Raw genomic sequence first — 12,642 nt, forward strand, 5'->3', positions numbered from 1 at the left:
TTTGTGTTTATACGGTACACGATATGGCTGTTTCGCGACGGGCAACCCCGTTGTTAAAATAGAGTGTTTGTAAAATTGAATAAAAACGATAAAATTTTAAGACGTTGAAAATAAATCTATAAAAATACAAAGAAATTAACCAAGGTTCCTTTTTAGTTAAGAATCAATAATGTGATACATATTTAAATTATTTAAAAATTGTGCGTTAGTCAAGGGGTATTTATTAATTGACGTATTCATGCTATTAACTAGGTTTCTTTTGGAATTTATCCACTTATTTAAGTCATCTTCCGAAATAGTTTGGATTTGAACCAAACATGTTCCCTTTTTTATTGTAATAGTATCATTTTCTTGGTTATTAGTCACCCAAATAAAACCTTCGCCTTTATCATAAGATATAATTTGTTCTTTACATAACAAATTTTAGGGAATTTCTTTTGATGGGATGGCAAACCATATTTCGGATTTGCTATCCAGTGGTTCAACCATTTGAGATATTTGAACCCTGTGCATTGTCCTGGGTGGACTTTTTGTTTTCCGTATTGCAAATCCATAGTAATTTTCTTTATTTTCATGGTCTATTAAGTTTAGACTGATACTATTCGACAATAACGCTGGCTGCGCCTGAACTACATTAGGGTTCCCTACTTTTTTCAGCAAGTCCACTATCTCGTTGATTTCTTTTGACCTATACAGTCGCATATCTCCAATTTTAATCTTTGCGGATTCAATACATTTATTAACTACATTTACTTCATCTCTCCGATACCGCACGGAGTAAGCACATGGGTTTCTAGCTATGTCCCGTCCTTATGGTAGCGAATGTACCTTGCGTCTCGCTACAAGAGGTTCAAAGGATTTTGGCACTATGCCGTCGGACATTTTATTAACCGTTACATCTTCTTTGTAATTTTGATTAATATTCCTTGAGGTAGGGGTTGAAGGAGGGGAACCTCTCGGCTTAGCCGGATACACGAGTTTTTCATTAGCTACATCTAACAATATCTTATTTGACCTTAAGAAATTTGCACCTACGATGGCTTCATACGGGAAATTATTACATATTATAAAATTTGTCGGGAAAATTCTATTATCCCTTTTCACGTCAATGCGAATTGAACCTTTTGTGTCCAACTTGTGCCCTGTTACACTAGTTAAGTTTGGATTATTTACATTTCTCTGTCGCTTGATATGCGGAGGCAACATATTAAATATGCCTGAATTTATAATGTTGACTGTTGCGCCACTGTCAACTAAAGCTTTAAAATAGATATTTGCCACACAAAAATCATTGAATATGGGTAACTTATTATTTTTATCACGTTCCTTCCGGTTTTTCTGGTAGTCCTATTCTACAGGTCATTACACCTTTCAAAGAGTCGGGTTTTCTATTGTGACATCGTTTTTTTTGGAAGTCAAACTCATTGATACATGTTTATTTTTTTTTTTTTTAAAATGGTATTCTTTAAATGAAGTCCATTGCACTTTGCAGAAACCCGTGAATGTAGGACTGAAAGTCCAATTAATAATCCAGTTAGTGTGACCGTCATTTTTTATCTGGTTAAGTGGGTATAATCTGGTTTGGTTTGTTATTGCGAGATGATGCTATAAGACTGGTTTCGTTTCATGGGTTCATTAATAGAAGGACTAATGTTTTTGAAAATGGTAATTACTACTTTAGTTTACGAGATTTGCAAATTTTTTGCGAAAAGATATTTGCGTAAAGGTATTGCGATGGTTAAGAATGCCTCACGGGTAATTAAAGAATGGGATGCTTGCATCAACAATACAAAGAATAAGCTCAGATACTTAATAGATTTGACGCTTACAGGAGACAGTTATAGAAAGTATGCAATAGCTTAATTGAAAAGTAACGATAGAATGATATTGTGACTTGACCTAGCTTTACCTCGCCTATGAGGTCTCTATAATACATAAGTAACGTTTGAAAAATATGGTCAATTTAAAAAGAAATGGCTGAATAGTGTTTTGAGGGGAATGGGTTGCATGGTGGGGTGAGTTGCACGAGGGTTTAGTTAAAGGGGATACCGTTGCACGGGGGGTTTCGGTGATACAGGGGTACAGTGACCAGGGGGCTTCCGTTGCACGGGGGTTGAGTTAAATGGGAATTGAGTTCCACGAGAGTAGTGCTTTGTCGTGGTTTAGCCGTGAGGACCCTTACCACAACCCCAAAGGGCTCCGACGGGCTCCGATCCCCCCCCCCCCCCCCCGAAGGAACACCCCCGGCCTCAAAGGGTCTCAAGGCTCCCAAAGGGGCCGGGGTTTACCTTGTAACTTTTACATTCTCTTGATTTTCAAAGTTCCGTTTGAAGGACTCTGTTGTTTTATGGGGGTTCAGTTAAAGGGGGTACTGTTGCACGGGGGTTTCGGTTATACAGGGGTTCAGTTACAAGGGGTATACTGTTGCACGGGGGTTTCGGTTATACAGGGGTTCAGTTACAAGGGGGATTCAGTTGCACGTGGGTTGAGTTAAATGGGAATTGAGTTCCACGAGAGTAGTGCTTTGTCGTGGTTTAGCCGTGAGGTCCCTTACCACAACCCCAAAGGGCTCCGATCCCCCCCACCCCACCCCCGAAGGAACCCCCCCGTCCTCAAAGATTCTCTAGGTTCCCAAAGGGGCCGTGGTTTACCTTGTAACTTTTACATTCTCTTGATTTTCAAAGTTCCGTTTGAAGGACTCTGTTGTTTTACGGGGGTTCAGTTAAAGGGGGTAGCCTACAGTTGCACGGGAGTTTCGGTTATACAGGGGTTCAGTTACAAGGGGGATTCAGTTGCACGGGGGGTGAGTTAAATGGGAATTGAGTTCCACGAGAGTAGTGCTTTGTCGTGGTTTAGCCGTGAGGTCCCTTACTGTGGCGAATAGGTTTTGGACTCCTGTTATGGGGGATAAGATTGCGTCTGTGGCGTTTAAGATTTAGACTACCCTTTATTGGGGGGAATAATCTCACTCGATTGGGGATTATTTTCTAATTACTTTTAGGGTCGCACCATTAGTGGCGTTAATAGAGCGTTACTTGTGTCGTTATGTGCCGCGCCACTCCCTGTTGGGAGAAACAAAAATAGGTTAACTAATGAATTTAATTTTCCTTGTGAAATGACCAACTTGATCAGAGAGGCTTCAATCCGAAGTTACAACCGTGCTAAATATTATCTTTTGATTCTGCCAAAAGTGGCATTTAAACTACACCAAATGATATGGGGGGAGTTTGTAATAGGGAGCTAGTCAAATAGGCGCCATAAATATTCTTCATAGGTCATCAGGTTCCTGGGAGCGTTTCCAATGGATAATATACGAACTAGAGGGCTACTCTTGGAATCTAGATACGAACATACAAAATAAGACAGTAAAAATAGAAAAGTAATGGTTTTATTGACTTACATGATCAAACAAAACGGCTTCAAACTTCAGTAGGCAAAATGCAACAATTGACCAAGTTACAGTGATATATCAGGAATGCTCATAACATAATAATATAATGCCTATAACATAATCATATATGCCCCGAAAAACTCCTCTTCTCTACCATATAACACGAAGTTTGCTTCTGAGCAATAAACACTAATTTTCTGATTGGTTCATCTCCACACGGAGGGCCCGTCTCTTTACTCTTATGCTGACAAAATCAAACATTATGCAGCCAAAACTGTCCAATAGTTTTTCCACGATATTCTGATCATTAAACCTACAAATTCCTGAGAGTACTTCTGAATTTCTAAACTAAGTTTTAGACAATGTCCCACTATGTAATTCAAAGCACTTCCGCGAAATTCAGATCCATCTCATTAGTATTGTGCTTACAAAAAAGCCGTATTTTTCTGCTTTTCAGATCTGTCAAAAGCGATTGAAAATGTTCGCAATTCCTTTGTTTTTTTATAACAAAGAATGCTGATCTGTACAAGTATTCTGGAAGTGCTTGGTATTTGAAATTAATCACCTTTTGCTTTGAACTTTTTTAAAGGGATATTTGGCTGATAAATAAATGAGAATTTAAGGCAGATTTCCAAGCTTAATTAAGGGGGTTTGATTTGAATCGGAAGCGTATTTAGAATGAAATAACTTTTCATATTTTAAAGTAAAACATTGTACATGGTACATTACCACAACTCCAAAGGGCTCCGATCCCCCCACCCCCATCCAGAAGGAACCCCCCGTTCCGCAAAGGGTCTCTAGGCCCCCCAAGGGGCCGTAGTTTACCTTGTCACAGTTACATTCTCTTGATTTTCAAAGTTCCGTTTGAATTTCTTTCGCTGAAATGCAATAGTTTGAATATTTCAGTTGTGTTTGGTTGTGGTATACCTTGTCACAGTTACATTCTCCGTATTTTTCAATAATCATTTTGAGTTTCTATAATCTTCAAGAAATTGTTTTTATTTTTCTGTAGTGTTTGGTTGTGGTTTAAAGGGACTAATTTTCATTTTATTTTTTGATCATAGTTTATTTTGTTCTTCCTATATGAAATGCAAGAGTTGGAATATTTCAGTAGTGTTTGTTTGTGGTTTAACATGTCACAGTTACATTTTCTTGATTTTTTCAAAGTTCATTTTGAATTTCTTTCGTTGAAATGTAAGAGTTGGAATATTTCAGTAGTGTTTGGTTGTGGTTTACCTTGTCACAGTTACATTTTCTTGATTTTTCAAAGTTTATTTTGAATTTCTTTTAGAGTTTCGGTTACTATTGAGTCGTGTCGCTCAACGTCACCTATGAAAAGATTCTTTTAAAAGAAACACTTCAAATTGAAAAAAGAAACCATAAGCAAATAATCTTAACAAAGTTTAATCTCTTCCAAAAGAAACTTAAAAAGTAAACAAAGTCAACCCATTTCTCACTGGCAAATTCCTACGATATTTTTGAGTATATAAAAAATATAATTTCCCATTCATGTTAAACTTTGATTGAACAAATATTAGACAAATCTACTTTACTTATACAAGTAGAATTATCTGGCAAGATTTCTGTTTCAAGAGGTTTATCCGATATTGGAATACGGTTTTTTAGAATGTGCCATTGAAGATGTATCGCTTGTGGAACTTATTCTTAGCCTCAGGTTCTTTACAGGGCTTCTGTCTTCTTCATTACCATCTATCTTTCCTTTTTCAACCGACCACTTCGTTTCCGTAGCCTCAGAGTTTCTAAGTTTTCTTTTCAGCTTTTTGCTGGGTTTTCCGGGTTTTCTTTTCTACTTTTCCTATAAGTGCTTCATCTTTCATGTCAAGTGGAATTTCCTTCTTTGGTTCGCTTATTTCACACTTGGAATGAAAGTCCAATTCGTCATAACGAGGATGTAAAGATCCTGATGCCAGCAGAGCACAGGACTTTAACTCACTTTCTGTTAGTTTGTTTATCACTATTGTAGAGGACTTCAATTGTCTCCAAATTCCAGGTATTTCAGCGAGGCTACATAACAGATTGAAGCTACTTTGTATATAAGGAGGGGACCCCCAATTTTCTTTAAAAAATTTGGAAAAAAAAGCCAACTTCACAATAAAGAGTAAGGAGTTAAGGATGAGACAGACTTTTGATCTTTTACATAATTAAATAAATAAATAAATAAATAAAAAAAACTTGCGAATATTTTCATTCTAACTCAACTTGTAGGAAATAATCAAAGCAAACTCAAAACGAGCAAATTCCGTATGTATTCCCAATTTAATTTTCTTTCATATGAATACTTTTCATTTTAAACTTAAAATATGCTAATTTCTTGATTTTCATTCTAACTTGACTTGTAGGAAATAATTGAGTCAAACTCAAAACGAGCAGAAAATTAACATAAGTTGGGTGCAAAAATCCCCTTTTCAATTGCGTATTTTCTTTAAAAATTTGGAAAAAACCAATTAGCCGGGACAAGATTTTTTGGGCTCAGGTTCTTCACTTGATTCAGACTCTTCGTTTGATTCCGGTTTGGATCTTTTAAGAGATCCCGCTGATGTACCCTCTGGAACTGACATTGGAACTGTTGTGGGTACGAGCTGCTCTAAGGTTTCTTCATCTGTCAAAGGACGCTCATACACAGGTTCAGGTAAAGGGGGTGGAATTGTTTCCTTCGTAACTGAAGGTAATTCAAGTCCAAGCATCTCATCCTCTTCTAAAGAAGAAATCATCCGTGGCGTCGGTGGGAAATAAAAATCGCTGAAGTTCAGAATGTCATTGTCAAGATCAAGATCATTCGACGCAGCTTTGTCAGTTCGTGAACCGCTTAATGACGATGAAGGTGTGGCTGAGGGAACGTGTTTAGATTCGTGCTCACTTTCTTGTTGGAGTTTCTATAGAATGTTAGTCACAAGAACCGAACGAAGGAGACATGAGTCCCGATCTTCAATTTTCTTTATTTTAGCAAGACACATTGAAATGACTCGCTTTCTTTCGTCACGATTTTTCATTTTTGGAGTCCACAACTGAAGAGTACTTCGACGAGGAGCCATCGATTTTCTCGAATGACCTAAAAGTGAAGAAAAAATGTAAGAAAAAAATCATGCATGCCAAGTCCTTAGTGCATAAAAAAATACATGTGTACACTGTTTGGGTAATGAGACGTGTCCATTAGACACATTTCCTTTTTTACTTTATAAGGAAGTGTGCAAAAATCCAAGTTTGTATGAATTTGCTCCATCCCACCAAAACAAAAATTAAAGGCCAAGAGTATAGTTTATAAACCAGTGATAACAAGAGACCTCTTGAAGATCAGTAGTCATCAGTAGAAATGAGCATTCGAAAATCACACCACACGCTGATTTTTTCACCCCAATGTACTCACAATCAAAACGCCATACATTTTTGAACTTATATTGATAGAATGGGCATTCAAAACTGTTTAAAAGTCCAAATTGAAACCACATTATATACTAAAGAAACTGAATACATTAACATCTAAAAATAGGAATTTTTTATTCTTATCAGATTCAAAACGCATAATATCTCAAGCATATGCGATCCCACTCAAGCATATGCAACTCAAACTTCATCTTTAAAACGCTAAGATATCTATTCAAATAATTTAAAGCTTAGGATCAAAAGATATCTGATCAAGTAATTTAAAGCTTAGGATCAATTCCATTACCGTTATAAATTGCTGAAAACTAAGTTCCTAGCAGTATTACATTTAGCAAGGATCCTTTTAAGCAAAAAGGCAAAATATGACTCTTCGATGTATTCATTATAATAATATAAAATATTTGAAACTTATACAAAAGGGGTTCAGTTGCACGAGGGTTGAGTTAAAGGCTTTTGGACACTTTTTTACTTTGAAGAACACAGGGACACTATTGAGTCAAAACTATTTGACTCAATATTGAGGACACTATTGGTAAAACTAGCGGTAATGTCTAGCGATAAACTTATTAGAGTGACAAAAAACATTTTTCTTGGGTTGATCTAGGTTCACTTAGAGTCGCGCGACTCTAAGTGAACCTAGATCAACCCATGAAAAATGTTTTTTGTCACTCTAATAAGTTTATCGCTAGACATAGCTTAGTGCGAGACTCTAAGTGAACCTAGATCAACCCGAGAAAAATGTTTTTGTCACTCTAGTTTTACCAATCAAACTCCCCCTAGAAGTCATAGAACTTTAATCAAAATCATACCGTCCGATTCAGCGTATGAAAAAACCCTACTTCGGAAGTTTCAAGCGTTACGTGCCTATTAATTGGAATTTAACACCTAAATGCCTCTGAGTAGGGTTCAGTCAAAAACTGAGCGGGCACAAAATCTTGGATCTTGAGAGGGCCGTCAAGACTGGCTGGTTTTACGCAGTCAGTTCTATTTCCAAGGTGGTGACCAAATATTGAGCAATTGTGCTGTTGCTGTGTTAGCCATAGTGTCTAATAGGTCCGACAGCAAGGCAGCGTGTGAACCAAAAACAAATTTGTCCCTTCCTCTACATTTTGAAAAATATATTTTGCTCCACACACTAACATTTTTGGGAAGGCCACTGCATTCTAGTACTGAAGAAAGGAAGAGACACGTTATTGCAACTAATCTGTTTGGCGTCCTTGGCTTATCCACTCCGTGTATGGCATCCAAAAGGACCATTTTTAGAGGCGCATGGCACTTTTCACTGCTGCTATCCACACAAGTTTACATAAAGCAAATGTATAATCATTAGCTTTTCTAGATTTTTGCCCCTCCCCCTGGATTTTGATAAAAACCTATTTCGTATTTTTTAGAAAAATACCCCCCTTTTGTGTTGCTACTAATCTGTTTGGCGTCCTTGGCTTATCCACTCCGTGTATGGCATCCAAAAGGACCATTTTTAGAGGCGCATGGCACTTTTCACTGCTGCTATCCACACAAGTTTACATAAAGCAAATGTATAATCATTAGCTTTTCTAGATTTTTGCCCCTCCCCCTGGATTTTGATAAAAACCTATTTCGTATTTCTTAGAAAAATACTCCCCTTTTGTGTTTTCATACAAACATCGGAATAAACAAATTTGTCCCTTCCTCTACATTTTGAAAAATATATTTTGCTCCACACACTAACATTTTTGGGAAGGCCACTGCATTCTAGTACTGAAGAAAGGAAGAGACACGTTATTGCTACTAATCTGTTTTGCCAAGTGGTGCGCATTCGACACGGCTCAATAGTAACCGAAACTCTAAAAACCAATAGAATCGTTTTCTTTACGCGATATCCTAGAATTAAAATCTCCACAATCTAAAACCAGTGCTCGAAGCAAGGGAAGTCAAGCCATTTATTTACATTTGTATCAAAGACTATATTTTGAACTCAACAAACTGTAAGTAAGGAGCGACACGGTTCAATAGTAACCTAAACTCTAAAAACCGGAATTAGTGGGTATAATGCATGTTTTTTTTTTGCCTTTTTTGACTCAATAGTGTCCCTGTGTTCTTCAAAGTAAAAAAGTGTCCAAAAGCCTTTAACTCATCTCTCGTGCAACTGAACCCCTTTTGTATAAGTTTCAAATATTTTATATTATTATAATGAATACATCGAAGAGTCATATTTTGCCTTTTTGTTTAAAAGGATCCTTGCTAAATGTAATATTGCTAGGAACTTAGTTTTCAGCAATTTATAACGGTAATGGAATTGATCCTAAGCTTTGAATTACTTGATCAGATACCTTTTGATCCTAAGCTTTAAATTACTTGAATAGATATCTTAGCGTTTTAAAGATGAAATTTGAGTTGCATATGCTTGAGTGGGATCGCATATGCTTGAGATATTATGCGTTTTGAATCTGATAAGAATAAAAAATTCTTGTTTTAGATGTTAATGTATTCAGTTTCTTTAGTATATAATGTGGTTTCAATTTGGACTTTTAAACAGTTTTGAATGCCCATTCTATCAATATAAGTTCAAAAATGTATGGCGTTTTTGATTGTGAGTACATTGGGGTGAAGAAATCAGCGTGTGGTGTGATTTTCGAATGCTCATTTCTACTGATGACTACTGATCTTCAAGAGGTCTCTTGTTATCACTGGTTTATAAACTATACTCTTGGCCTTTAATTTTTGTTTTGGTGGGATGGAGCAAATTCATACAAACTTGGATTTTTGCACACTTCCTTATAAAGTAAAAAAAGGAAATGTGTCTAATGGACACGTCTCATTACCCAAACAGTGTACACATGTATTTTTTTATGCACTAAGGACTTGGCATGCATGATTTTTTTCTTACATTTTTTCTTCACTTTTAGGTCATTCGAGAAAATCGATGGCTCCTCGTCGAAGTACTCTTCAGTTGTGGACTCCAAAAATGAAAAATCGTGACGAAAGAAAGCGAGTCATTTCAATGTGTCTTGCTAAAATAAAGAAAATTGAAGATCGGGACTCATGTCTCCTTCGTTCGGTTCTTGTGACTAACATTCTAAAGAAACTCCAACAAGAAAGTGAGCACGAATCTAAACACGTTCCCTCAGACACACCTTCATCGTCATTAAGCGGTTCACGAACTGACAAAGCTGCGTCGAATGATCTTGATCTTGACAATGGCATTCTGAACTTCAGCGATTTTTATTTCTCACCGACGCCACGGATGATTTCTTCTTTAGAAGAGGATGAGATGCTTGGACTTGAATTACCTTCAGTTACGAAGGAAACAATTCCACCCCCTTTACCTGAACCTGTGTATGAGCGTCCTTTGACAGATGAAGAAACCTTAGAGCAGCTCGTACCCACAACAGTTCCAATGTCAGTTCCAGAGGGTACATCAGCGGGATCTCTTAAAAGATCCAAAGCGGAATCAAACGAAGAGTCTGAATCAAGTGAAGAACCTGAGCCCAAAAAATCTTGTCCCGGCTAATTGGTTTTTTCCAAATTTTTAAAGAAAATACGCAATTGAAAAGGGGATTTTTGCACCCAATTTATGTTAATTTTCTGCTCGTTTTGAGTTTGACTCGATTATTTCCTACAAGTTAAGTTAGAATGAAAATCAAGAATTTAGCATATTTTAAGTTTAAAATGAAAAGTATTCATATGAAAGAAAATTAAATTGGGAAGACATAGGGGATTTGCTAGTTTTGAGTTTGCTTCGATTATTTCCTACAAGTTAAGTTAGAATGAAAATATTCGCAAGTTTTTTTTTTATTTATTTATTTATTTAATTATGTAAAAGATCAAAAGTCTGTCTCATCCTTAACTCCTTACTCTTTATTGTGAAGTTGGCTTTTTTTTCCAAATTTTTTAAAGAAAATTGGGGGTCCCCTCCTTATATACAAAGTAGCTTCAATCTGTTATGTAGCCTCGCTGAAATACCTGGAATTCGGAGACAATTGAAGTCCTCTACAATAGTGATAAACAAACTAACAGCAAGTGAGTTAAAGTCCTGTGCTCTGCTGGCATCAGGATCCTTACATCCTCGTTATGACGAATTGGACTTTCATTCCAAGTGTGAAATAAGTGAACCAAAGAAGGAAATTCCACTTGATATGAAAGATGAAGCACTTACAGGAAAAGTAGAAAAGAAAACCCGGAAAACCCAGCAAAAAGCTGAAAAGAAAACTTAGAAACTCTGAGGCTACGGAAACGAAGTGGTCGGTTGAAAAAGGAAAGATAGATGGTAATGAAGAAGACAGAAGCCCTGTAAAGAACCTGAGGCTAAAAATAAGTTCCACAAGCGATACATCTTCAATGGCACATTCTAAAAAAACCGTATTCCAATATCGGATAAACCTCTTGAAACAGAAATCTTGCCAGATAATTCTACTTGTATAAGTGAAGTAGATTTGTCTAATATTTGTTCAATCAAAGTTTAACATAAATGGGAAATTATATTTTTATATACTCAAAAATATCGTAGGAATTTGCCAGTGAGAAATGGGTTGACTTTGTTTACTTTTTAAGTTTCTTTTGGAAGAGATTAAACTTTGTTAAGATTATTTGCTTATGGTTTCTTTTTTCGATTTGAAGTGTTTCTTTTAAAGGAATCTTTTCATAGGTGACGTTGAGCGACACGACTCAATAGTAACCGAAACTCTAAAAGAAATTCAAAATGAACTTTGAAAAATCAAGAAAATGTAACTGTGACAAGGTAAACCACAACCAAACACTACTGAAATATTACAACTCTTTCAATTCAACGAAACAAATTAAAAAATAAATTTTAAAAAATCAAGAAAATGTAACTGTGACAAGGTAAACCACAACCAAACACTACTGAAATATTCCAACTCTTGCATTTCAACGAAAGAAATTCAAAATGAACTTTGAAAAATCAAGAAAATGTAACTGTGACAAGGTAAACCACAACCAAACACTACTGAAATATTCCAACTCTTGCATTTCAACGAAAGAAATTCAAAATGAACTTTGAAAAATCAAGAAAATGTAACTGTGACAAGGTAAACCACAACCAAACACTACTGAAATATTCCAACTCTTGCATTTCAGCGAAAAAAATTCAAACGGAACTTTGAAAATCAAGAGAATGTAACTGTGACAAGGTAAACGACGGCCCCTTTGGGGGCCTAGAAAACCTTTCAGGACCGGGGGGTTCCGGCGGGTTTGGGGTGGGGGGATCGGAGCCCTTTGGAGTTGTGGTAAGGGACCTCACGGCTAAACCACGACAAAGCACTACTCTCGTGGAACTCAATTCCCATTTAACTCACCCCCCGTGCAACTGAATCCCCCTTGTAACTGAACCCCTGTATAACCGAAACTCCCGTGCAACTGTATCCCCTTTAACTGAACCCCCGTAAAACAACAGAGTCCTTCAAACGGAACTTTGAAAATCAAGAGAATGTATAAGTTACAAGGTAAACCACGGCCCCTTCGGGGGCCTAGAGAACCTTTGAGGACTGGGGGGTTCCTTCGGGGTTGGGGTGGGGGGATCGGAGCCCTTTGGGGCTGTGGTAAGGGGACCTCACGGCTAAACCACGACAAAGCACTACTCTCGTGGAACTCAATTCCCATTTAACTCAACCCCCTTGCAACTGAATCCCCCTTGTAACTAAACCCCTGTATAACCGAAACCCCTGTGCAACAGTATCCCCTTTAACTGAACCCCCGTAAAACAACAGAGTCCTTCAAACGGAACTTTGAAAATCAAGAGAATGTAAATGTTACACGGTAAACCCCGGCCCCTTGGGGAGCCTAGAGAATCTTTGAGGACTGGGGGGTTCCTTCGGGGGTGGGGGGGGGGGATCGGAGCCCTTTGGGGTTGT

The 12,642-nt window shown here is 37.2% G+C and overlaps 1 protein-coding gene and 1 pseudogene across 1 annotated transcript; one reads left to right on the forward strand and one right to left on the reverse strand.

Moving 5' to 3' along the window:
* Positions 1-5,856: 5,856 nt before the first annotated feature.
* On the reverse strand, positions 5,857-6,455 carry LOC148939151 (uncharacterized; annotated as a pseudogene).
* Positions 6,456-9,683: 3,228 nt separating this feature from the next.
* Positions 9,684-10,283, forward strand: LOC148939152 (uncharacterized). The gene has a single exon (XM_089107246.1). The coding sequence runs from the start codon at positions 9,696-9,698 to the stop codon at positions 10,281-10,283; it is 588 nt and encodes a 195-aa protein (XP_088963372.1). The 5' UTR covers positions 9,684-9,695.
* Positions 10,284-12,642: the final 2,359 nt, after the last annotated feature.

This window comes from Artemia sp. Qi Xiang Cuo, chromosome 21, assembly GCF_049724085.1.
Source record: "Artemia sp. Qi Xiang Cuo chromosome 21, ASM4972408v1, whole genome shotgun sequence".
NCBI classification, from domain to species: domain Eukaryota; kingdom Metazoa; phylum Arthropoda; class Branchiopoda; order Anostraca; family Artemiidae; genus Artemia; species Artemia sp. Qi Xiang Cuo.